Raw genomic sequence first — 27,335 nt, forward strand, 5'->3', positions numbered from 1 at the left:
CAGACACCCTTGTGAGGTAGGTGGGGCTAAGAGAGCTCTTGACAGAAACTGCTCTTTTCCAAGAACAGCTGTGCCAGAACTACGGCTTGCCCAAAGTCATCCAGCAGGTAGAAGTGGAGGAGTGGGGAATCAAACCCAGTTCTCCCAGATTAGAGTCTGCGCACTTAACCACTACGCCAAACTGGTGTAACAGTAACAAAAAAGCATATCAATTTTCCTTATGCACTGTGGGCATACATAGAAGGGACTGCTTTATATGCCATCAGACTGTGGTTCAGCTGGTTAGTGGCATGACTAAAACTACCACGATGGGAACCCAGCCCAGTTGTGGGAAGGCCAAAGCAAACATAACAGAAGCCATGGGTAAAGTGCTTTCCACATACCCCCTATCATGTAAGAAACATGCTTAAAGTGTGAATTGGTCCACTTTTGTTTAGAAGCAGCTAGCATGGTTTTGTTGCCTTGCCTGGCCCACAGAAGGTTGCCTTCAGATTTATAAAAGAGCCCTGACCTGGATAGCCCAGGCAAACCCAGTCTTGTCAGATCTCGGAAGCTAAGCTGGGCCAACACTGGCAAGTACTTGGATGGGAGACCTCTAAGGAATACCAGGGTGGGGACACAGAGGCAGGAAATAGCAGGCCTCCTCTCTGAAACGTCCAAGCCCCACTAAGGGTTGCCAGAAGTCACCATGACTTTCTCTCTCTCTCTCTCTCTCTCTAACAAAAAAATACCCCCCCAACAAAAACAGATTTACAAATTGAATAGACTGACTGATATGGTGTGTTCCTTCATTGATGGAGCATGCATAGTTACCAGCAAATGCTTTGTCCATGGCCGCCTCACATCTGTTTCAACCCAGAGGTTCTTTTATCTGAAGAACTGAATCTGAGATCTAATACATGCATCAGATTGCCAGCAGACCTGGAAAAAATATTGTTGTCTCTTTAACAGAGGCTCCATATGTGGACATGGGCAGCGGAAGCTTTTCATGGCATGGAGGGAATTATCACCTGGTGAAGAACATCCCATAAAGCCTCTGTTAAAAGGAGAGGGCATATTTACTCCAGGCAGTTGGCGACCCAAACCATTGAGGTATTATCACCCAGTGTAGTTTATCTTCCTTAAGCACAATGTGAATCCACCAAACCTTGAAAAACTTCAGGGTCGCACTTTGCACTATTCCTGGCACAGTGTCCTTAAGGCGTCAATCATGTGCACGCTTATCAAGGAGTAAGGCTTGCACTGCCAGACCACACTCTCCTTAAAAACAAACCACTGGCATTCATATCAACTGCAGGGCATGCAATCAAAGGGCAAGGTCTGCATGACGTTACTGCCTCCTTAAAAAAAAAATACGTGTGTCTTTATGGTCTTGAATACTGGCAAAGCCACTGGAAGCTAGCCTAAAAGAAACAACCCATGTTTCTTTCCCACTATTTTATTCTTAAAAATGGGCATTTATACTGGCTTCCCCTCCTTCCCACCCAGCTTTTGGGAGCAACATCACATAACCACATACATATTTACAAGCTGCAGTCTTATCCGTCCCTGACAGCCGTACAGAAGCCTGCTGGCTGCTTGTAGATGCAGCTGCCTGTCTGGAACCTCTTAAAAAACTTTTTTGCTTTAGTAGCCTCTGACAAGGCCAACGCTGTGGGGGGCACTTTAAGAGATGCTCAGTGAGTCAGAGCATCGATGACATTCAAAGCAAGGGAAGTCAGCTCCTTGTTCCTGTCATCTCCAAAGTCCTCATCTAGCCTGCAAACAGACGGGATAAGCAGCAGGCTTGGTGATAAAAGGCATAGTTTCCTGGCAGTAGATGAGACCAGAAGGTGGTGACATGTAGCCCCTTGGCTCAAGGCAGGATCATCCCACTACAGGCCTTTTCTCCTGAAGATTAACCCACATAATAGCAAAGAAACAGGCATTGTCTCCTAAAGCAAATAACAACCAGGACTTTTTGTTATGGTCTCGTGTGAGCAGCTGTCTGTCCTAAGTACGCGTCCTACAAATGGCGATTACTGTCCTGGCAGTTTCCTGCCTTGGGTCAGGAGTGGGTTACAGCCAGGACGGCCAGGTCACAGTTTAGGGATTGTGTGCATAGCTTGATATACTTGATGGGGGGAGGGGGCAGCCGCAGCACCTCCTGCTCTTTGATATCTGTGTGGTCTGCAGCAGATACCAGGTGACGTCCATGCCATTAAAAGCATCAACCGCTTGCTTCCACACACTAAGCCTCTATTCAAAGGACAGGACTTTTCTCTCCTGACTACTTCAGGCTCATGTTGGCTTCTCAGCAACAGCTCGGAATCTGAAGCACCGTGTGAGGCCGAAAGAATCTTCGTAAATCCCAGTGGCACAGTCTTGGGCTATAGGCCAAGGTGTTGCTGCCACCAAAGAGTCAACTTGCCTGAGAAACTCAGACCATTTGGAAGTGTCCCCCTTCTGTGTGGGAGAGTGTGGCTCACTGCGGGCTCTGGCTTGTGTGCATGTGAGCGTGTGTGCCTTTGCCCTCTTTGCAGTTGATGCGATTCACCCCCTCCCGAGAGCAAAGAGATTTATTGTGATCAAAAACATGGCTAATTTTTATGTTCCTGGGGTTTTTTTCCAAGAGGGGTGGGTTGGGGTGTTTTATTCATACGTGTTGAGATACTGGGCCTTTTTTTAAAAAACCCTCTCTTTACTCTGTTGTGTTTACTCGAAATCACATTCTTGTTTCTCTTAAAGTGTCTTGATGCTGCTGTTACCTTTCTCTGCTTCCCCTCCACAACCTCTCTTTCCTTCATGCATTGGGATTTTGTGGCTTTTCCCTTAAACAATGGAATCTGGGAAGGAATGGGTGGGAGAGCCCTACAGTATACAAGAACAGGGGGATGGTGACTGACCAAACTGTGGCTCTTGCCTTAGACAGACTTTTGTCCCTCCAGAATGCCTGCATTAGATACAGTTCAAGGTCTCTTCCAGCTGAAAAATATCATGTCTCAAAACCTGCCATTTTTTATAAAGCTGGAAAACTACGTTTACTGATCTTTTTTCTCGCTGGGCTGCTGCACCTTTAACAATCTCATTAAATTCAGCAGATTAAGCATTTCCCCCCATCATGCACATGTTAAATTTCCTCCCTTCATGCAGACCAATTCTGACTGTAGAATAAAGTCCTTTAGGCAGGGATGGACCAAGTATATTCCAAACAGGGCAGGTTTTCTGTCTCTTTAAGAACTCTGAAGAATGACAACATTCCAACTTTCACTGTAACACTGTGAGGGAGCAGCTAAACCTGAAATCCGTCTGTAATCTTCAGAGTTTTCTTAAAGAGACAGAAAGCGTGTGGCTTTGGTAATATTATAATGCTAGATGAAGGAAGGAAGACTTTGCTCCGTAGTGTTACTTGTCTGGTGACAGTGAGAACACCATCACCCTAAGGGGTTTCAGAAGCAGCCAGTTAGGGTATATAATTCCTCTGGGTTTGGGATGCTTTCTTTCCCCAGACCAGTGTAAGCTAGTCAGTACATAGGCTTTGCGTTCTGCTCTTATGATACAAATTGGTCAGTGAAGAAGCAAGTGAGAAAGTTCTGTCTGACTGGGGTGGTGGGCAACCTTTCCTTCCAATGCTTCCCATTCAGCTGGGAAGGTCTTTGCCTTAAAGCTGGGTTGCTTCTGGTCAGCACAGGATAGCCATATCATGTTTAGCTCTTGGGATAGGGGACTTTTCTCCGCAAAGTCCACACACCTGGTCTTTTAAAATACTGGTGTGTACCAAGACAGAGAGAAAGGTATGCACCCGTTTGCTGTCCACCAGACAACACAGTACTTGATCTGTTCTCAGTGAGAAAGTGCAGCCTCTACCTCCACCAGATTACAGTAGATAAAGACCTATGCTCTCAGTAGCCTGTACTCAAGATATTTAGTTGTCAGTCGTTGCAAGTGGTAAAGCTGATTTTTGTACAAGGCAACCCACAACCCTAACTGCAAAAGGAAAAGAATTGGTTGAACACAGTCATTTCATCAGGAAAAGCTCTGCCTCTCTGTGCATATGTCTGACACTAGTAACCTGCCCCAGGTTACCTATCCGGTATTAGCCTTTGACAATAGGTAGATATGCATGGGAGGATTTGTTACAGCCAACAGAATGCTTGGGTTCTTGCAGTGGCCATTGCTCACAAGTAGCTTTCCAGTTGTGATGTATGGAGTCATGCCTTTAAGAGTTCAGATGCCTTTTAGGGTCTGATGTCACTCTAACAAGCCGTTACCCTGAACCCGGGTTTTATGGCACCAGCATTCTCGCTGGGATCTGCAGCTTCTGGATGTATGCTGCAAGGGGCATGCAGAGAAGTGTGTAAAATGTTAGTTGTGGAGAGGTGTCCCACTTGATTAGTGACAGAACGTGATGTCTAGAGATCTGCACCCAAATCCTCACTGACAGACAGCATCCTTCCAATGTATGATGCTGAGGATATAGCAACTGTGTACCCCTCTCCCCCAGTGCCTCCCTTTTCCTGACCCCCCAGAATTGCTGAGGGCCCTTCCCATTCCTTTGTCCCGCCTAGTGTGCTGTTTTCAGTATGGTGTTCATGTGCCATATGGATCTATAATACCAAGCAATGATGAGCTGTTAATAGTGACTTTGCCTTTGATTTCTTTTTTTTCCCTTCTTTGTTTCTTTAGGGTACAATCTTGTAAACTTGGCTGTTGGATAATAAAATCTTCTCCAGAAAAAACTGCTGCCCAAGAGGGCTTCCTTCCTTTGTATTCATCAAGGGCTTGGGAAGAGAGAGTTGGCAATTTTCATTACTTGGGATGAAATCAGATTTGGGGGGGGGTGATGTACTGCAAGGCAGCATGGGTGAGCTTCCAAAAACAGATATTTAGGCAGGTTCCAAGAAAGACTGAGTTCAGTGGCCCTGTTCTGGTTGGGATCGCTAAATGTTCCATGAGGTTTGTCTTGAGGTTTGATCCTACAGAACTGGAACAAAAATCAAGTGTTGCCAGGACCAAAGCTCTTTTCAGACATTCTAGCTCTAAATGCTAACATGAACTCTTTTGGTGTTTCCAAGAGATGCAGATGATTTGTCTTTACAAATTTCTGAAGATAGAGATTCCACACTTTTCTTGAGCTTACATTTTAGCAGCTATTCTTAAAGTTATCATGGGTTTTCCCCTGCTAATACCTAAGCTACATCAGCTCTGCTGGACCTTTGCCTCAATTGCTTTTTGTTTATAATTCAGAGACCAAAAACTTTTGTATTCCCTCTTTTCTCCCCTTTCCTGGCAGCACTGTAGATGTCTACAACCTAACATCACATCCCACCAGTTTTGTCTTTGTAATTTTTATGGATGGCAAGGATAATTAAGCTTTCTTGAGACTTGTGTTCTGCCTACATTTTAATTCATTTTAGGATACTGAACTCTCATGGCTTCTTACAAGTCAGAGGATAGGTACAGGGTGTTCCCTGTGTGAAAAAGGAATGACTGGCACTGCTTGTACCCATTAAAATGTACATTGTAGATGCATGCTGAGAATTCCCAACTAGCTGCTTGAAGTCCAGAGTCTTTCTCTTCGACTACCCTCTTACACCATGGAAATTCCACAGACTCACTGGGACTTATTTCTAAGTCTAAAGTACATAGGATTGGAGTTTTACTTTATCTGAAAAAAATACTTCTATACCTCACTTTTGCCAGTCTATATTTAAACTCAAAAGTCATCAACCACGTGAGATTTAATCAACCCTTCCCACCCTACCAATCATTACTCAGTATTAAATACAGAGAGGAATGGAGCAATGAGGCGGACATGTTTTAATAGAAGCTGTAGAAATGGGGCCTTTTGGAAATGTATTTATTTGATAAATATGTATACCTTGCTTTTCAACTGGATTGACTTTCAAAGTGGCTTACAGTTCAAGTCTATTACATTTTTTAAAATTAAAACCTGTTGTTAAGATTCACAGTTCCATTTTTCTTGTTGTTTTACACAATGAAAAGAAGCTTTACCAAATGTTGAAGCACCTTCTGGGACCTGGCAAAACACCAAGAAACTTCCTGTGCAATCTGATGCAGAGGTAACTCCAGTCTAAACCCTGACAATGAGCTTGGAGTGCAATAAGTGCTCTGTAAGATGGTCAGCTGAGTTGGTTCACTCTCTGCCCCTTCTTCCAGATGTTGGTGGCTTCAATGGCTAGGCCTTATGATGACCCAGCCCCTGTCTAATGATACAGCCTTCCCTCCTGGAAATGAACCCCAAACTGAGCAGCACAGATGGTCTTCTTCAGGAAGGATCCGGTAGCTATTAAGGCACAGAAGAGATGTGATGGACAAGTCTGTCGGTATAGCTGAATTATCAGCTCATCGCCTGACAGCTTAGATGATTATAAAAGCTCAGGAAACCCTACTTTCTACTTCTCAGGGTAACTTTCTTCAGCATTTTGTTGCTGCTTCCTATTGCAGAAAATATGAGCAGGGTGTATGCGGGGGAATACTAACTGCCTCATTTATTGGCTGTTTGTTTTGAGGATGCACCTGTTTTAGGTTAACCAATTCATAGTGCATTCCAGAAAGGACTGACAATGGGTTTGGAAGCCTTTGCACAATGTGATTCTGTGGTTGCCAAACACACAGCTCAGGTGTCCATTAAGCAAACAATACATGAGATTGGCATATCAAAGTGTGAGATGACACAGGTGACAGATACTAGGCACACACCTGCATCGATTGATTTTGTAACTTTGCAGCTATTAATGTCATTGACTTCCAATATTAGACACCCACCAGGGGGAATTTCTCTGCCTTCATCCAACATGGAATCACGAGGTTATTCGTGGAGATACATCTTCCTTGCAACAGCAAAGGCATGGTATCTCAGGCAGATCCAGCTGCAGTTCTTTCCACTGTATACTTCTCCCATTCCCCAATAACCTATCAGACACAGCAAGTAATCAGCATAACAAGTCCATGTTGGCTGGTATGATGCCCCTGTCCACTTCCCTCCCTCATGAGCAAGATTTTCTCTTCATTCTTTCCCTTTTGTGACTGAGCTAGCTATCTGTTTTCTTTCCTGAAGAATTCTGGTTGTCCCACCCTGTTTGCTCAGCCCAGGAATCTAAGGGAAGGAATGAGAACCCCTTTTAACTTATACGACTTAAATGGCATTTGAGAAGTTTTTATATTCCAAATTAACAAAACTATTTTATTCAACACAGAGGGGAAAGGTCAGGTGAAATCAGGTAAAGTTCTGTGGTAATTCAATAAAGATAACTCTGAGGTAAAATCAGTATATGCACAGACTTTAGTTCTTATATTTCAGTTTAATGAAAGTTTCTTAAGCTATTCATGGTAACATAAAATCTTAAAGTTGAGAGGCTTTTGTTCCAGTGTTTTCCCAAAAAACTCCAGCACATGTCCTTTAAGTACTCTATGACTGTTTTGGTTTCCAGAAGACTGGTACACTCTTTCTTGAAACACTGGTTCTCTTGAAACACCAGTACTCATCTTGAGTTTTGAACTGACTCTTAAGGTCTCTACAGGCAGATTGGTGTAGTGGTTGAGTGCGCGGACTCTAATCTGGGAGAACCAGGTTTGATTCCCCACTCCTCCACTTGCACCTGGCTGGATGACCTTGGGCAAACCATAACTCTGGCACAGCTGTTCTTGAAAAAAGAGCAGTTTCTGTCAAGAGCTCTCTCAGCCCCACCTACCTCACAGGGTGTCTGTTGTGGGGAGGGGAAGGGAAAGGAGTTTGTAAGCCGCTCTGAGACACCTTTGGGTAGTGAAGGGTGGGGTATAAATCCAATCTCCTCCTCTTCTTCTTCTTAGGATACAGGCCCAGGATAGAATTAATGCAGGTAATTACAAGCCATGGGCAAAGAAGAATTCCATATGCCTTTGTTATTGTATCCTGAAGCTGCTGTTGAACAAAGTTTGAATCTAGTGGCACCTTTAAGACCAACAGTTTTATTCAAGGTATAAGCTTTCATATGCATTCACACTTATTCAGATACAGTGAAATGGAAATTCCCTGCCCATACATATAGGTAGAGGGGGAGCAGTAAATTAGCATACAGCATAATGAAGATGTTTAACATATCCAGAGACTAAACAGGAATAACAAGCTTCGTTTATATAGTTACCATACACTCCATCCATTAAGCTAATCATAGGGTGTCAGTTAATTACTCTCAGCATTCCACAATTAAGGATACATAATCAATCGCCAATTTTGACATATTTATTTCCTTTACTTTGTTTTTCCCGGAATTAAACCCAAACAAATGGTAACCATATAAACTAAGGTTGGTCTTTTTTTGGTCCTTGAATCTGTTAAACATCTTCATTATGATGTCTTCAGAGCCAGTTTGGTGTAGTGGTTAAGTGCGTGGACTCTAATCTGGGAGAACCGGGTTTAATTCCCCACTCCTCCTCCACTTGCACCTGCTGGATGGCCTTGGGCAAGCCGTAGTTCTGATAAGAGCTGTCCTTGAAAAAGAGCAGGTTCTGTCAAGAGCTCTATCTGGGGGGGGACACAATGAAGGAAATAAATATGTCAAAATTGGAGATTGATGGGAACATATTATCTTGGAATTCTGAGAGTACAATTTCAGTTGAAGTAGTTGGTTACTGCACAGGTTTCAAAATACTCTTTTCTCCCTTGCTAGGGCTGGAGGAGGGGTTAAGTCATAGATCTGTAGTGTCCAAGGCAGGGTTGTCGAAACTTAAACTCTTCTGACTGGGGAGTCCAAGTTGCTGTGGCTTGCCATCTAAATCATGGAAGCGGCTTACCAGGGCAGCTTTCAGAGGCTCCTCCCAGCCATTTTCTCGCCATCGAGCTTCTGCTCTGCCCAGCTAGAAAAAAAGAGAGATAATATTTAGAATATTACATCTTTATCCAGCATCTGCTGCATAACATCATAGCCTCCTGGATGGGACCTCCAAAAGCCATGATGGGGACCATCTGGTCCTGCCCACACACATACCAGCAGAATCTGACTCTCTACATGCAGGAGCAGAAGCACAGGTTTAGTTGGACAGTTCAGTCGGAGCCTGGGAGAAGGCGAGTCATGTGACGGTTTAATTTGGACATCCTGTTCACCGTGTCAATTTGTCAGGGAGTTCAGAGACCTAATTTTTCAGTCTCCAGGCAGCTAAGCTTTTACAGCTCAACAGATCAATATGGGTTTTTCCAAGCCATTGGTTGTAAGAGATCGCTGGTCCTTTATTACCTTTGTAGAAAGCCAAGTACAATGCAGTAAACTTTAGCTATGTGTGTACATGATAATTTGTGATGCCTCTTACTGTATCCCCTTTACTTGCAGTGCATTGGGGAGGTGAGGGGAGGAGAGGGGAGGTCTGACAACAGATATGGTGCAAGGTCAGATGCCCTAGGTAGGTGCATGGGGAATATCTGAGAGTGTGCACATAGCCCTCTTCCAGGGAAGCATCTGCACCTATCTGACCTGGACGTTTATCATGACAAGTAACACTGAAGGCATGTTCTGGAGGTGCTGTCTTTATTAGGACGTACTACGCAGCCCTGACCTGGATAGGCCAGGCAAGCCCGATCTCGTCAGATCTGAGAAGCTAAGCAGGGTGGACTCTGGCAAATACTTGGGTGGTTAACTTCCTTGGAATACCAAGTCGGGAGGACAGAGTCAGGCTCTCAGCCACCTCTCTGAATATCCTCCATGACCCCGTGTAGGGGTCAGTCACCAGAGGTCAACGTGACTTCCAGGTGCAAACACACACACACCTACAGCCACACACACAGAAAGTACCAAAAAAAAGACATACTGCGCAGCAGTACTCGAGGTAACAGGCCAAAGGATCTCTGACAGGAAGGAGGGAAGAGAGGCCCTGACTCTCAGATACAAAAGACAGCGCTGCGAACAGTGTATCCTTTCCCGCCTTAATTTTACTAAGAATCTCAGAGAATGCTTTCCTTGGCCTCCTAAGCTGCCAACAGCTACTGGATCAGATTTAGAACCATTAACTCATTTATCATTTCAGATGAGGGCAGATAGGAGCCCTGTTTGCTAGTTGCTCGGCAGCGTTGCGACAGAACTGCGATGCAGGTATTGGTGCTGCACTCCTCCATAAGACTACCCAGATTAAACCCCATCCCCTTCTTGCCATTATTTATGGAAAGCAATAAGAGCCACACACAAGCAGAGGTTCAGCATCCTTATGCATCCTAGATCATTCTCTCTCATGCACAGTCCATGTGAGCAAATTATTCCCTATGATTCTCCCCCAGGTAATGCAACTAGAAAGCTAAATCTATAGGAATCTTGACTTCACCTAATGAACTAATGTTAATAGCATGGCTGTCCTCAGTAGCTCTCCATTTACCTATGTCTCTTTCCTGATTCTTCCCATTTCACAGCACAGCAGGGAATCTCATGGCCTCATGACACCCAAATTCCTATCAAGAAAAGTACACCCTCCCTCTCAGTTTTCAGGCACAGAAATGTCTATTCATGGGTTTGTAGGTCCTGATCAAACGTTACTACTGCTGCTCCCCTGTTATTATTAAATGGCAGGAATATACATAGGCCAGAAGAAAGGAACGATGCTAAGCTAAGTTATGCTCACTTTTATAGGAGTGTCTGAACTGTTCACTGGAGCATCAACTGTGTTCTCATCCAGGGAGTTCAGGCTGTAAAAAAAAGGAAATCAGCTTGAATAATCATGAAAAGCTTGAAGTGCCGATCCCAGCAGATTTGGGGGCTTTGAAACAAGGTGTTTGGAAGGAAACTAGTTTAGCTTAGTCACAATCTTATAGAGAAGCTCAAAAAGTAAGATTTATGGTGATACCTGACTGCATCATAGCTGGTGGTGTCCTCAAAGTCCAGGGCTGCGGAGGGGTCCAAGGAGAAACCAAGCACGGGGTTAGCCCTAGGAAAAATGGCCTGCAGGTGAGTATTCTTAGCAGCGACAGATCATGCATTTAAACAGCTAGTATGTAAAACCATGGTAAGTGCAACAGATGCCTATATAATTCATTGTTGATTGCAACGGCTTTCTGGTGTTGCACAAGATGTATCACCTCTAGCCAAGGAAACCAGTAGTTTCCATTTTTAATTTTTCCCAGCCTGCTTTGTACAGGAGGACTAGAAGCTACAAAGAAATATTTAATGATGCTTCACTAGAACTGCCTAAAGGTCTACTTGCCCCTTGTGCATCAGGTCATATTCCTCCCATTGCAGCACTGCAGATTCCAGTCACATCAACGCATCTGCAGATTTGTCTCAATACACTGGGTGTATTTTCATGGATCACAAATTCAGCTCAGCACCTTGTATTTTGGAGGACAGACTCAGCGCCTATGGCACTGGTTCCCAAAGTGGGCAATACCGCCCCCTGGGGGGGTGTTGGAATGATCCAGGTGGGTGGTAGGAGCCTTGGCTGCAATTGGGGGGCATTGAATAAAAATAGGGGGGGTGGAAGCATAAAGACAGAAGAGTTCAGAACCCATCTAAAGCAGCCTTTTCCTGCCTTCTCCTGGTCTTCCCTGGGATCAGGGAGGGAGGGAGGGAGAGAGGGGTCCCCACAGCCAATCACAGCCATGCATTTGCAATGTGCACCCTTGTAAGACTGGTGTTGCTGCTGGGCTATTGTGTGGTGGTTGCTGCTGGCCTCTGACTTCAGGCCAACAACATCTTTCTTTACTTACAACAACATCTTTCGTTACTATGTGCAAATTTGTCACTGCATCTTTTTGTCCACTTCTTGAAGGTAGATTTCCAGTAATTTTTTTTTCTGACATGGGGGCGGTAGGCCAAATAAGTTTGGGAACCTCTGTGCTTCTCTGGAGCTGAGTGCAAGTTACATGCTATTCAGACTGGAATTAATTCCACGTTTCAGCCTAGCAAGCCGTTCTTCCCCTCCTTGGCCCTCCACACATACCCTTCTGTGTTGTATTTGTTGGTCCCAGGAATAGCAGGTCCCTGCTGTGGTGCACTCACTGAGAAATTTGAAGCCACCTTAAGGGCCTTCAGGGCCTTCAGCTTCCTCACGTAGCTGCAAAAAGAAAAATGCAAAAAAGAGAATGATGGGGAGCAGTCCAAGGGAAATTTGTCCTTAATAGAATGCCACATAGTCAGAAGCCCATGGAAAGGAGTCCTTAATTGCAGAAAGGTGGCACTGCATGATGCACAGCAGCTTTAAAGGTGTAAATTCCAGCAGGATAGCTGTATTGTTCTATTACAGCAGAAACACTTAAAGACTAACACATTTATTGTGGCATAAGTGTTGGTGAACTCAAGCAGTTCTAATGAAGTGGTTTCTGGTCCATGAAGACTCACAACACCATAAATCTAATTAGATTTGAAGGTGCCACAAGTCATCTTTTTGTTTTTAAATTTTGTTTTTTTGTTTATTTAATTTATTTGTACTCCACCATTCTCCTCAATGGGACCCAAGGCGGCTTACAGCATTTGCCTCACCTCCTTTTTATCCTCACAACAATCCTATGAGATAGGTTAGGGTGAGAGAACGTGACTGGACCAAGAACACTCCGCAAGCTTTTATGGCACAAATGAGGATTCAAATCCAGATCTCCCAAATACTAGTCTGACATCTCTTAACCACTAAACCACACTGGCTCTTCTTTTGATACAGTACATTTGATGCAGTGCAACAGAACAGAAAGGCTAGGGAACTTACAGGCATGGACAGAAACAGCATACTGAGTGCAATTAATTAATTCATGGGAGATGTTGATTCCACTGTAATTTTGGGTAGAGGTAGGCTAGGAACTTTTGTACCTTTTCCTGATGCTCATCAAAGTTATGATCATGATGACGAGGATAAGCAACACTGCCCCAGCCAGGCCTGCAATGATACCAATCAGCTCCTTCTCAGTGTTGGATTCTCCCACATCCACAGGGCCCTGGGATATAGACATCTGTGTCACTCTGCTAGCTCAGCAAGTACTCATGTCTACATTACGCCACAGGTGTAGCTCAAATATATACAAGCCCCTCCCCTATATCACTCCCAGATACAGCACAACATTATTTTCTAGAATGACTTTCAGACACAATGTCCATTTCTGCACAAGTAATGGCTTCATGTGAATGGTTCTCCCTTAATTATTTCTCTTATTCGGCCTACAATGTACTTGACCCAATAGATTCTCCTGTGTGAGCCTTGGAAACTTATTTCAGAGGTTCCACAGAGCTAATGTTTGGGAACGTTAGTAGGACTCAGCAGTTAACTTACAATAGTAGACAGGCCAAGGTTGAGCAGCTGTGTCAGGGCCTCAGTGTTGCTCTGGATGAGCCTGCAGAGAAGACAGTTTGGAGATTAGCTGGAAGAGCCTCCCACCAGTTCCTCTGGCCCTTTCTCTGTCTTGCCATGCAACTTTCTGCTCAGGCCCCTCTCTCAGACTCTTCCACCTGGTTCTGATTCCCCTCCCCAACTACTGTCTCTCTGCTCCCTGGACTCACAAAAACATCCTAGACTTTGCCTGGGTCCCTCTCTGCCTATCAACCCCATAGCAATCTCTCACTCACGTGATGACAGTTTCATACATCAGAGCTGTGCCATTGCTGTAGACAAAGTAGGCCTCCATCAGCATCTTCCCCTTGGCCCTACAGGATATGAGATAATGATGTATAAGACAGACATGCTGAGGGCATCAGGATGTGCAGGCCCTTTAGAGACTGAGGAGCCAACCACCACCAAATTATTTGACCATCCAGCTGGTGACTATTCTCTGCGAACACGGCCATGTCCTTATGAATCAGCATTACAGAGAAATCTTGCTTTCAGTAGTGATAGATTATACTGTGTTTATAATTGTATCATACCGTTTTTACCTATGAGTTGCCTCAAGCAGATATCTGGAGTGGCGGCATATACATTTCCCAATAACTAAAGAGCGACAATAAATAAATAGCTTCACAAACATCAGCCACACGGAAACTCGGTATTTGTTGCCAGTGAAAGCTCACCTCTCTTGAAATATTCTTTGAACAACCCCTCTTCATTCTCACCACAAACCATATACAATTATTTTGGATGGTGCCTGAGCAATCTGTAGCAGCAACAGCCATCACAACTTATACACCTCAGTTCCCCATATATCCATGCTCTTCAAGCTGTCCTCCTTGGCCTGACCTAACCCATTTCCTGTCACTTCCCTTTAACCTAGTCACCTGTTAGATTTGGAAGCTGATGAGTTCTCTAATGGCTTGATTGTTGCCACATAGACTGTTGACTTGGTGGCCACGGTCAGAGCCCTGGAAGCAGCAAAGGAAAAGGAGACAAGCTGTCACCATGACTGTTGGACAAATACTCCCACAGCACTCAGACTTACCCTCCCATCTTATTACATCCCACTGTTATATTCAGCACATCCTGATCTGAAGATGGTGGTAGGGGAAATGTTGGGATATCAATATAGCAGAGTTTTCAGAAAGCATCCAATCAAATGTGGACATCAATCTTTAGCAGCCAGCAGATAATAACTAATACTATCCATGTTCCAAGGGAGCAAGCAAAAAAAAGACAGACAGAGAGATCCTTCTAGTATGCATTTAGTCAAAAGGTTTTTTTATACTTCAATTATCTGTAATGGGTTGAGCTATAGAAGAAACCATTTATGCTTGCAAATTTGGCTTCTTGAGAGATTTTGAGGCATACTCTGTTTTAGAGGAGAGGCTGGCAGACCATCTGCTAGGCATGCAAAAGACCCCCTGTTTCAGTCTCTGGCATCTCTAGTTAAAAAGTTCAGGTAGTTTGAATATGTCTTTTTGATACCCTGGATGGTGAGAGATCCAGGATCAGCATCTTCTGGAGGATTAAAAAATTAGATCAAAGTCATCAAACTGGAGGTGTGTGGGGGGGGAGTGCTGAATTGGATTGTGGAAACATTGCTAGAGTTGTTGTGTGTGTGCGTGTTCCTTTCCCCCTGCGTAATTTTAGATTTAAATTGCCTCTCAAAGCTGCTATTTGCTCCACAAGTGAAAACATACACAGTTATCAGGCAGAACATCCTGTATCTGAAGCATTCCTGAGAGATGCTTAGCGTGTTGTATTTGAGAACTTCCACCAAGACAGACCCTATAAGTTCCCTTGGTAGCACATTCCCTTGATGAGTTGCCATTTGTGAGAATAGACTCAAAAAGTTCTGCTGTAGCCTATATCAGTCCCCCAGCGGTTGAAAAACTCATAAGCAGAACTGGATTTAGTCCAAATTGGAAAATAATCTCTGATTCTGTACTGAAGAAAGCCAAATATATTGGTCAGAGTAACTTATGCAAAAAAACAACAACCCACTTTTCTCGTAATATGTTCTGATTGCAGCATGCAAATCTTCATAGAATCTGGGATATATCATCAAAGGACTGCAGAATCAGACAGAAAGTATGCCAGGTATAGACATGCCCTGCCCTACATGACTGGATGAAGGAGTCATGGCCTCCTTTCACTATGATATAGTACCCAATTTGGCTACACTGTAAATTTTTCTCCAGAACTGTGAGGATAAAAGCTGTGCTTTTTAACAACAAATGAATTCCCTCCCCGCAATTTCTGTATTAGACTTCAATCTCTATTATCCACTGGCAACCCAGCCAAGGTCTCTAGCAACCTGGCCTCTCCATGACCTTTGCCACGCGCCCTGCAAAAATGTCTTCCCCTAGATCCAGCCACTAGATGAAAAGGATGCCATACATTTTGATCTGGTCTAAGTTGGCTTGCACTTCCTGCAAGGCTGTGTCAAACTGTAGCCCAACTCGGTAGCTCTTGTCTACAGTGAAGATCTGGTGAAAGAGAGAGACCATTCAACAGAAGTTCAATCCCAAGACAAATATTAACACCATTAGAATGGAGACTGTTTCTAAGGAACATATGACAGTTAAAAATGGTCATAAAAACACATAAAATCACTGCATTACCATGGCAATTAACTGCCAGGTCTATAATGCCTTTGTTCAATTTTCATGGCTGCCACAGCATAAGGAAAAACATAATAGGTTACATGAGGACTTGTATCTGATAAAAAATATAAAGTGTCACCAACACTAATTCTGCCAAGTCCCTTGCAGGGCAAGAATTAACACTAAAGAAACACTAAAGAGACACAGAACACAAGCGAACCAAGTTCATGGGTCAAAATTGAGCTAAGGCGCAGTTTCAAAGTTTTAGTGTACTTTTAAATAGACACTTGGAAGACACACTTGGTGGAGGGAATCAAAATGGCAGCTCACTGGAGAGCCTGCCCCCATTCCCAAGCGGGCCTTTTTTTGGACAATATAATGATATTGTAATGTTACTGTGCATGCACAAAAAAATAAAAATAAAAGGGACTCCATTAATGATGAAGTGAATGCGGGGAGGCAGCATGGCCCCCTTTTGAAGTAAATGTGCAACACATGAGGAGGGTCCGATCCTGAAAAACTACGAAGTAAAAGCCCTATTGCGGAAGGAGTGCCGCAAAGTGAAAGCATCAGATGGAAATTCAACTCACCAGCAAAAAGAATGGTCTAGGTTACTTTTTTCCACCGCACAGGCTGAATGTAAGCAACCTAGTATGGCATCAAGAAATCTGTGACTTGGTTCAAAACAAGAGAACAATACAACCTATAACATGAAACACCCTGAAAGAGGTTGCTTCCATATGGAGATGATTCCCCATATGGCTCTGATTATTGCTTTGAATGCAGAGGAATTTGCAGTGGCAACAGAGCATCCCACGCTTTCCTTGCCTTAGCCCCCTGTAGCGACCATCCCCCCCCAATACCACCAAAGGACTTTTTTTTTAAATCAGGTACTACTAGACAGTTATAACACTATAATAATCTATTGCCACAATCTACTAGAACACAGCTTTATTTCTTTTTTAGAAGTAGGTCACTGGCCCTTTCCATTGCGTAGTTATAAGGGGAAAGGTACAGCCTGAATCTTTCCCTTTGTGGAGAAATACCCGCCACCCTTGAATTCACTTCAGTATTTCAATAGTTGGGGCTGCACTCCATATGTGCATCAGAAGCTTCAATGCTAATGAAAGACTGATAAAAGGAAAACTACAGGAGATGAGAAAACAGATTATTTCTTCCAAGTACAGAGCAGTTCAATGCTTGGTTAAGCAGATGGACCTGGGTGGAGTGAGCCAAAAGGTTTACAACCTAACACCTTAGTTAGAATATCACACCTAGGGACAGGGAAGCCAAATGCTAGATTTCATCTTTTCCTTTGGGGTCAGGAATAAAGCATCATTCCCAAAGAGGGGATGGACTTGCTAAAGGGAGATTACAAATTCTCTGGACACACCAGAGAACCTCTCCCTTTCTCCTCCAGGGAAACTCTCCCCTGCTTGTCTCTCACTGGAGCATCTTCAACTTGCCAAGCTTTGAAGGGCTGGCTTTTACACTAAGACTCCATCTTGACTATGGGACAAGGAACCCCTAAACCAGAAAAAAGAGGTAATGGAGGACTTTTTAATTGCTGTAACCTTAAGAGTTAATAGCCTATCCTAGCAATAACATTGTTATGTCTAGAGTCAGAGCTGCAAGACTGTGTGTTTTCACCTTTTCTTCATGAGCTTGCTCAGTCTGAAGCTTATAAGGATTGTGTGTGTGATTCTTATTTAATCTCTTCAGAGAATGTGCCCTCCCCGACATTATTGCAGCAAGCACAATAGTTAGTAATTGTTATGCTGCCATCAGAAATTTTTGCCTGGAATTGTTGAAGCTTTTATGAATTTTTATTTAGTGTCAAATTATTATTTATTGTTTTATCAATGTTGTAAGCCGCCCTGAGCCCACTTGCGGGGTAGGGCAGGATATAAATTGAATAAACTAAAAAAAACAAACTAAACTAATTAGTTTATTCAATTTTCTTCTGTTTGAATGTTCAAAGCCTGATCTCTGTGCCCATATCATGCCTGATTCACTCACACTTTCAAAGTGTGGTAAGGAAGAGGGGCTGTAAGTGAGTGTGCCATCCTCAAAATGTGAAGTTGAAAAAGTGCAATTGTTCATCCTTACATTAGGTAGTACGAGCTAAATGGAAGATGCGGCAAATAGGAAGAGCCTTTAAACAGCAGTGCAGTAAAGAATGCTGGAAGTACTAATCCTTCTAGCAGGAGATGCTATTCAAGGTTAGTTGGTAGCAATGGGTAATATCCAGAGAGAAGTTGGACAACAGCTCTGGGAGGAGTTAGGGAAGAAGGAAACGCCGTGCATTCCTGGGTGGAGTCCTTATAACAAAAAGGACTCGAAATTTACTTTTTGAAAGAAAGAGAAAGGGAAAAAGAAACTAGTAGGCTGTGACAACAGATCACTATAATGTTGTAACACTATAGCATCCTACCAATTCTATGTTTTTTTAAAAGCCTGACAACCCATCCAGCTTATTCTTTATACTGTACCAACTGTATGGTGGGCTATGGGCCGGACCACCAGCTTGATATGCTGGCCCTTTCTGATCTGTGTACAGCATATGCCTGGGTTACTGTTAAACTGTTAAATTATTATTCACCATCTTGGTTTTAAATTTGAATTTCAATTTGATTTTTGGGTTTTAAATTGGATTTCATGGAAATTGTACTGTTGGATTGTATTTATTGAATTTATGTATAACTGCTCTATTGTTTTATTGGTACATTGTAACCCACTCTGAACCCACTTGCAGGGGAGGATGGGATAGAAATCCCATGAAATAAATAAATAAATAAATGGCTAGGGAGGCAGGGATAAAAATGGTATCAATGTAGGGGGGGACCTGCAAAACGGTACACCTTCTCATCCACATGGTGTCCAAAGGTGATCTTTTTTAAAAAAATTAACAGATTGTGGCAAGGACTGGGACTGAGAAAGACTGCAACAAAATGGGGGGAGGGGACAAAAGCAGGACAAACAGAGAAGGACATTGTGTGGCTGTTCCCCCAAAACAATACTCCCGTAATGAAGGCAAGGTGGAGCAAAACATCCATGTGGAAACAGCTGAAGAAATACAGAGCTCTTAACAGTAATTCACACATAGTTGTGTGCTGGGAAGAAGTTGGTTAAACAGGAAAGCAGTCTTACATCCAGTAACGTTGAAGAGCTGAGTGAAGGTGTCCCACCATCTTTGGCTTCTACCTTCAGCTGGTACTGACCTTTCAATGAACTGTCAAGGTTGCTTGCAACTCTGTGAGAACAACAGAGGTGTTAGCAAGATGGATAACAAAGACTGTGGATCCCCAGCTGACGTACTGACCTGCCTTCATCTCCTTCTTGCAGACCCCTTGCAGAACTGGCTGTTATTACCTTGCTCCAAACCTGAGAATGGTTCACAAACATCCATCTATCCATCTATCTATTGACCTGGAATCTCTACAGAAGTGCCAGAAGTTGTTCCAATGGGTTCTTTGTTGATACCTTGCCCACACAATTGGACAATCTCTATGAGATCCAGGATCAGTAGTCTCACTGAACACTCCATACTCTAGCCAGAAAAGTGAAGCAGTTTGTAGTGCTGATCTTTCTACTATCGCCTATGCTGTCTTTCTGGGAACATAACACCATTGGTCACATTCAGGTATTATTAGAACTGTCTTCAAGGGCAAATGACTGGCAAATACTTCATCTTCCCATTGTTTTCTGTTTCTTCTGGACCACCTCCCCCCCCCCCTTCAACACTTTCCCTTCAAGAAATGTCTGGTTAATGATCACCAATGTGACTGGCACAAAGCTTCAAAGGTGAAATCACTTACCGAATGCTCCCAACATAGAGGTCCTTTTCTACCATTGTTACCACCTTGAAAAGATTTTCAAAAACTTGGTTGGGCCCGTCTGTGATGAAAACTACACTGGAGATGGCAAATGTGATTACTCTGTTCTCCCCTGAATCCGCATCCGTAGCCTAGGAATTGGAGGAAAAATTTGAAATAGCTTCCCAGCACCCGGAGGCAATTCCCACCACAGAAAAGTAGACAGACATGCCAGATTCTCTTACCCTAACTATAGCCACTTGCAGATCCACTACGGAGATCTCTGGAATGACCACTGAAACAAAACATCAGGCAGATCAGATAATATATACACAAAAGTGTGGCATGCTGGGAACTACCTCCTATGCCCTACCTCTGACTGCATGTTACAAGAAGGCAGTTGGCATGTGCTCCTGTAACTGCGCTTCTGTTACTGACTCTTCAGGGGGCCTTTCTTTGCCCTGGCTAGAAAATGTGAGATGCAAAGAGGACTGATTACACCTTGCCTAACTGTGGGGTAGGAAAGAGGAGGAGATCAGGTATTCAACTAAGGCAAAAACAGCAGGAGAAATTTTTCTGAGAATGGCAATCAGTTATAATTCATTAAAGATGCACAGAGGAGAAAGGGCTGATGGTCAGCCCTAAAGAGCAGGCCCCTGCCCTTGAGAGAATTCCCGTCAGCGTTGGGCAAAGCTAAAGCCCTGAAACAGTCTGTTTCCATCTTCTTCCCTTCCACCTGTCCATTAACGGGTAGTAACTGCATATCTCGATCATGGGACATGTTTGTCTCACCAAACGTATTGGCAATAGGAAGGAACTCCGGAGGGTTGTCATTCACATCACCGATTATGATCCTTAAGGTCTCTGTTTAAAAAAAGAAAACAAAGCGCAGAAGAGGAGTCATTGCTCTGCATGCTTCCCATATGCCCACACAAGTACAAGGCACAACCCCAGTCCTGTGCTCAGTAGTAGGAGGATATCACACCCTCTGCCTAGGCACATCCCCAGTCAGTCCAAAACACAAACACATGGCTTCCTGAAATAGCTACCAGCATTCTTGTGCTGTTATTTTATTGTCCAAAGTGCTGGGATTGCCTTTCTATAGAAGACTTCCAGGCTGAAATGATGCTTAACCAGAGTATCTGTGCTTTCCCCTACAGCCACTATTCTAAAGTTTGAAACCAGGCATCACAATGGCAAATCCATGTGTCTAGTTGGGTCACTGCCAAATCCCTATAAAATCTGGAGAATTGCACTGTGGATTTAGAATGCAGCTTGGCTGGGCAACAAGGGTGAGCCAAACCATTCATATACATCCATTCCCCCCAACATAGTTTTCTGCAGCCATTTTTCTCCCAGTAGGGCTCTGTGATGAGAAATTATTTCTGGAGGGGAGGGGGAAATATTAGCCAGGGATACTCTAGATTGGGAGATTTGGGGGTGAAGCCCGGGGAGGGCAGGATTTGGGGAGGAAGCAACAATGGGGTATAGTGCCATCGACGCTGCCCTCCAAAGCAGCCATTTTCTCCAGGACAACTGATATCTGAAGCCTGGGGATCAGTTCAAGTTCTAGGAGATCTCCAGGTCCCACCTGGAGACTGGAAACCCTACTTCCAACCATGTTGTGCTTTAAGTCCTCTTCTCCCCAACCTCCTGCTTCGTAAGAATTCAGGAACAACCCAAGTAGAATCATGCCACGGTGTCATCCAGTTGCACCTCATGCCAACTCTAGAGGTGATGAGACGTGCCTTAAGCAGATAAGCCCCTTGAAAAATCAGTCTAGGTCCTATGGGCCATTTCTGTTCCTCCTGCTCATTGCTCTCAGCAGGTTTTTCATACCATATGCACAGACTCTTAAGAGAGGCTGGAGATGGAGGACATAGAATTATAGTATCAAGAAACTGGAAGGGGCCCAAAGACCATTCAGTCCAACACCCTGCACCATGTAGGATGACCTAAAGCATCCCTTACAAATAACCATCCAATCTGTGCTTCAACACCTGCAAGGAGGGAGAACCCACAACATTCTAGGCAACTGATTCCACCACTGAGCGGCCCTTATTGTTAAAAGGTTTTTCCTAATATCCTGCCAATATCTCCCCAACTGTAATTTAAATCCATTACAAATCCTATCCTCTACTACCAACTGAAATAGCACCCTAAAGGTAAAGGTTTCCCTTCTTCGAAAGCTAGTCAAACCCGACTCTAGGGGGCGGTGTTCATCTCCATTTCCAAGCCGAAGAGCCAGTGCTGTCCAAAGATGTTTCTGTGGTCATGTGGCCAGCATGACTAAATGCCAAGGTGCACGGAACACTGTTACCTTCCCACCGAAGTGGTACCTATTTATCTACTTGCAATTTCTTGCTTTCAAATTGCTAGGTTGGCAGGAGCTGGGGCCAGAGACGGGAGCTCACTCCGTCATGCGGCACTAGGGTCTCAAACTGCCAAACTACAGACCTTCCAGTCTGCAGCTCAGTGTCTTAACCTCTGAGCTACCATGGCCCCCTACCCACCTTTAAATAATAGCCCTTCAAATAGTTGAAAAGAATAACCATATTCCCTCTACCTCCTTTTCTCCAGGCTGAACGTTCCCAGTTCCTGTGGCCTTTCTTCGTAATAAGGCTTAGTCTCCAAACCCTTATCAGCCTCATCACTCTCCTCTGCACCCATTCTAAAGTTTCTATGTTCTGCCTAGAAAAAGGCCTTCAGAACTGGACACAATACTCCAGATAGGGTCTGACCAGTGGTGCTATCACATCTCGTGTCCTAGACACTATGCATCTGTCGATACACCCTAAGATCAAATTTGCCTTGTTTGCTGCCACTTCACACTGGCTACTCACACTCAATTTCCAATCCACCAAACCCCCGAGATCCCATTCACACATGCTACTACACAGGAGAGTATCCCCCATCCAGTATGCGTGTAGAATGTTTTTGCTGCCCAGATGTGAACTCTATATTTATCTCTATTAAATCACATCTAGATGACATCTGCCAATTTTTCCAATGCATCCAAGTATGATTGTATTTTATCTCCATCTTCTGGAGCTACCCAACCAATTTGGTGTCATCTGCAAATTTAATGAGTTGTCCCTCTCACCCTTATCTAGATTCAGGTAGGCAGGCGTGTTGAGTCCAGTGGCACCTTTAAGACCAACAAAGTTTTATTCAAAGTGTAAGCTTTCATGTGCAAAGCTTCTGAAGAAGTGTCCTTACCAAGATTGTTGATTTTAAAAAAGCTGTGCCAAAGGATCCTAGAGACATAGTATTTTTATAGGTGTGTTTTTAATCTGCCCTTAAATTGTATAATCTGTATCGACAATTTATGCCCTGCCTGCCTGCTCTGATCAATGCATTTGAAACTTTAACTCTCAGGGTACTAAATATGGATATGGACTTATCATTTTATTGAAATAAATGTTTTGAGGCAATATCACAAGTTGTGGCCTCCTATACTAGGGATAATTTCTGGACATATCTTCAACTCTGAGTAGATCACTAGTGACCTGCTTTGATACTACCAGGTATAGTTCTGTGTATTTGCCTGTGATTTATCTGGAGGTCAGGCTTAAATAAAAGAAATACTGTACTTTCCATATATTGGAAACACTTGTTTACTGTGAATGGCTGGCCAGTGAAATAATGTTATCTCGACTTTAATAATTCCATATATGATTTAGTTTAATTTGGTAAAAATAAATTTTATTTTTTTAAAAAAATTATGCCAATAAAGGCTAACTTGAACTATTAAAAAGCACTGGGCCCAAAACTGAGCCCTGTGGCACTCCACTAGATACTACCCTCTAATCAGACAAGCCATTAACTATCACTCTTGGGGTACAATTATCTAGCCAATTCCTTATCCACCTAACCATCCCAGAATTTAATCCACAGCCATCCAATTCAATGATCAAAACATCATGGGGAACCTTATCTAGTGCCTTGTGTGTCATCAAGTCACAGCCAATTTACGGTGACCCATAAGAGAAGCAGAGGTGGTTTGCCATGGCCTTCCTCAGTGGTCTCCCTTCCAAGTACTGATCCTACTTAGCTTCCGAGATCTGACAAGATTGAACTACACCATGTCACTGTCCCTCCCTATCAAATGCCTTACTAAAATCCAAATAGGCAATACCTGCGCCATCCCCCAATCTACCAAACCTGTCACTTGACCAAAAAAGGAAATGAGATTAGTCTGACAGGACCTATTAGGGACAAGTCCTACTTCTTATCACCAAGTTATCCTCTAGATGTTTACAAATAAACCCTTTTAAGATCTGCTGCAAGGTTTCGCCTGGGACAGAGGTTTAACTGAATGGCCTGTGGTTCCCTGGATCATCCACCCTCCCCTTTATAAAAATCGACAATCACCTACAACATCACCCAACATCACCCAACCTCCAAGAGACCATGAAGATAATGGATAACAGCTCTGCCAACTCCCCAGCTAGTTCTTTAAGCGCGCTCAGGTGGACTCCATCTAGCCCAGGGGACTTATATCCATTCAAAGCATCCAGATACTTAGGAATGACCTCTTTACCTATATTCACCTGCAAAACCTGAATCTTGCCCACCACTGTTCCCAAGTGGGCCTGTACTCTCCTTCAGAGAGGCAAAATAGGCACTTTGCCTCTCTGCCATTGCTTTATCCTCTGTCAGGTTTTCTCCATTCATCCAATAGTGAATTTATAATCTCCTTCTACTTCTGTTTCTATCATAACTGAGCTGTTGGTAGCATGGCTTTCTAAAGTATCTCCAGCTGGGATACAAGGTATGTCCTAGCAGTAGAAGGAAGATAGGACAGATGAAGAGGAAAGGAAGCAAGTCACAAAAGTTCTAGTTTCAGGAGGAGAGGCACAGCCAAGCGTTGTCCGTTCAGAACCCTTACCATTTCCACTGTAGGGGTCCCCCACCTCAGTGAACTCATCCTTGACACGCAGTTTGAGTTCTACTAGGTCACAGACCTCGTAGTCTATCCCCAAAGAGTTCACAAGAAGAGAGCCATTGGGCTCCAAGTGGAACCAGTTACGGCACACATTGCCCACATTGGCCGAACTACGGAAACATGCAACACCTAACTCCTGGAACACCAGCGAATGGTTAGTATCCACGTCTGTGGCCTGCAGCGTGGCAACCCACTCATGCAGGGTGAGGTTCTCCAACACTCTGATGTCATTGGGTGGGGATGGCACAATGGCTGGGGGCTCATCATTGACATCTAGCACCTGCACCTGCACCAGGGCAGTAGCAGTGTCCACGCCAGTGTCCATGCCAAAGTCTGAATTCTCAGCCTGCACAGTCAGACTGAAGAGCTTCTGCTGCAGCCGGTCATAGTCAAGAGCAATGTTTGAGTCTAACCGCAAGTTTCCCTGGTACCAGCCAGCGCCCAGGCTACTAGTGTGTATCAGGAAGTTGTTTGAGCCTGTGTTGCTTTCAATACGGAATGAGATGCGGTAGTTGATTTCCGTCTGGTCAGCATCGGTAGCTTCCACATTGCCCACAGAGATTCCTAGAGACGGAAGGTTAGTTAGATCATCTGTCAAAGTATTTCCTCATGGGTCTTAATAAGACAATCCCTTACCTATTCTTCCATTCATTAAAAACAACATCCAGAAAAGCAGCCAGTCATATGCTTCCTGGTTCCTGCCTTACCACATTTCCCCTTGCCTGTAAGTCTCATTATACTCTCAGTTTTGTGCTGTTTCAATAACATTGGCTTCCTGTTTGCTCTTTGTGTTAGCTGTAATCTAATGCTGTCCACAATGAGGTGCATTAGAGATTATTTTAACTCAAAAGGCAGGATATAAATATTTCAATTAAATTGCTATTAAGCCATAAACAGCCTAGGTTTAGCATTTCTGAGGGAACAGCTCTGCCTGAATGAATCCTCTTGCTCCTTAAGATCTCAAGGAGATGTTCAGCTCTGAATGCCACACATCAGATAGTTAAATTTAATGAGAGCATAAAGAAGGGCCTTAATCATGGTGGCCCCTTCATTAGAAAATCCCATCCTCAAAGAGGCCTGCTTATTTTTAATGAAGCCTGCAAAATGATGTTTTTCCAGGATGATTCTCATCAAAATATCAGGGTTACGTCATATTCTTGGCTACGATAAGCTGCTGTGTAGTTCTTAGCATTATTGGGATTTTTAAAAATTCTAAAGAACTTTTATTTTGCCAATCAATTGAGTTTGTGAGAAAAGCAGGACACAAATGCTGAAGAAAAAACAGCAAACACTATCACATTGCCACCCCTTCCACCCCAGACTATAGGCCAGTGATATATCGTACCTTGCAAGCCCTCTTGAACAGAGAAGACATACAGTGAGCTGTTGAATCTGGGTGCATTGTCATTATTGTCCTAAAAAAAGAACAGCACAGGCTGGTAACAGGGAATGTTATGTCCAATTCCATGTTTTCCATGCTTAAGACAACATGAGGCTTTTCATGCAGCAGTGGCACAACTACAGGCATTTATGGTGGGATTATGTTCTACTAGGGTTGCCTGCTCCAGGTTGGGAAATACCTGGAGATTTTGGGGTAGAGCTTGAGGACTGCAGGGCTTGAGGAGAGGAGAGACTTCAGTAGGGTGTAATGCCATACAGTCCACCTTCCACAGCAGCCATTTTCTCCAGGTGAGCTGATTGGCATCACCTGGAGAACTGTTGTAATCCCAGGAGTTCTCAAGCCACCAGCTGGAGGTTGGCAACCAGATGTTCTACAGATAGGCAGGGATGGCACAGATGTTAAGAGCCCCATAGCATGGCTACCTGCCTACCTCATAACGCGAGTGAGTGTCCATGTTCAGGTCTGAGTGTGGATATGGGTGTTGTGCGTGCACCCCACCCCCACCCCCAAACACTGGCTGAAAACTGGATTACTTTATTTAAGCAAGACAGGGCTTGCTCTTTATATGCAATAATCCAGCCACCTTTTATTTATTTATTTATTTATAATTTCAATTTATAGCCCTCCCTCCCCGCAACGCGGGCTCAGGGCGGCTCACAGACAGGCAAAGCCAACACATAAAACAGATTAAAACCATATAAAAACATCACTACAATATTACAACATAATTACAACCTATTAAGTGCTCTAGATGTTCAAACAAGATCTTCCATAAAGATGATGTCTCAAAGATGGTACACCCAATCAGTACTGCCAGTTCCATGTGACACTGTTGTTCTCTCTTCCCAGGGCCAGAAGCTAGTGATGGTAAAATAGTGGTGGCTCCTACTCAAAAGCCTGGCAGAAGAGCTCCGTCTTACAGGCCCTGCGGAACTGCACAAGGTCCCGCAGGGCCCGGATCTCCTCCGGGAGCTCATTCCACTAGGTAGGAGCTGCCACCGAAAAAGCTCTGGCCCTGGTAGCAGCTAGCCTGGCCTCCTTAGGGCCTGGAATTGTCAGGAGATGTTGCGTCCCTGACCGTAGTTCCCACAGGGGAACATATGGGGAATGTAACTTCTAGCAGGGAATGTAATTACCTCCACAATGATGGTGACATTGACTGTGGTGTTCAACTGTGGGATGCCCAAGTCATGCACAAGCACTGTCACCATCACGTTGCCTGCAAGCTCCTTGGGGATTGCCTCTCGGTCCAGAGGCTCTCTGCTCCTCAACATTCCTGTGTTCGGGTCAAT

General features: G+C 43.9%; 1 protein-coding gene across 1 annotated transcript in view; it reads right to left on the reverse strand.

Annotated features, from left to right (window-relative positions):
- Positions 1–1,676: 1,676 nt before the first annotated feature.
- CDHR2 (cadherin related family member 2) overlaps positions 1,677–27,335 on the reverse strand; it is a 68,275-nt gene continuing 42,616 nt past the window's right edge. The window contains 14 exon segments of the mRNA XM_015412507.1: positions 1,677–1,758; positions 10,807–10,887; positions 11,899–12,012; positions 12,759–12,883; positions 13,216–13,276; positions 13,509–13,586; positions 15,673–15,761; positions 19,029–19,131; positions 19,697–19,845; positions 19,939–19,988; positions 20,486–20,557; positions 24,585–25,205; positions 25,987–26,056; positions 27,180–27,335. The exon segment at positions 27,180–27,335 is cut by the window's right edge and continues 44 nt beyond it. Coding sequence (XP_015267993.1) covers positions 1,677–1,758; positions 10,807–10,887; positions 11,899–12,012; positions 12,759–12,883; positions 13,216–13,276; positions 13,509–13,586; positions 15,673–15,761; positions 19,029–19,131; positions 19,697–19,845; positions 19,939–19,988; positions 20,486–20,557; positions 24,585–25,205; positions 25,987–26,056; positions 27,180–27,335 — 1,851 coding nt within the window.

This window comes from Gekko japonicus, unplaced genomic scaffold, assembly GCF_001447785.1.
Source record: "Gekko japonicus isolate JY-2015 unplaced genomic scaffold, Gekko_japonicus_V1.1 scaffold100, whole genome shotgun sequence".
NCBI classification, from domain to species: Eukaryota; Metazoa; Chordata; class Lepidosauria; order Squamata; family Gekkonidae; genus Gekko; species Gekko japonicus.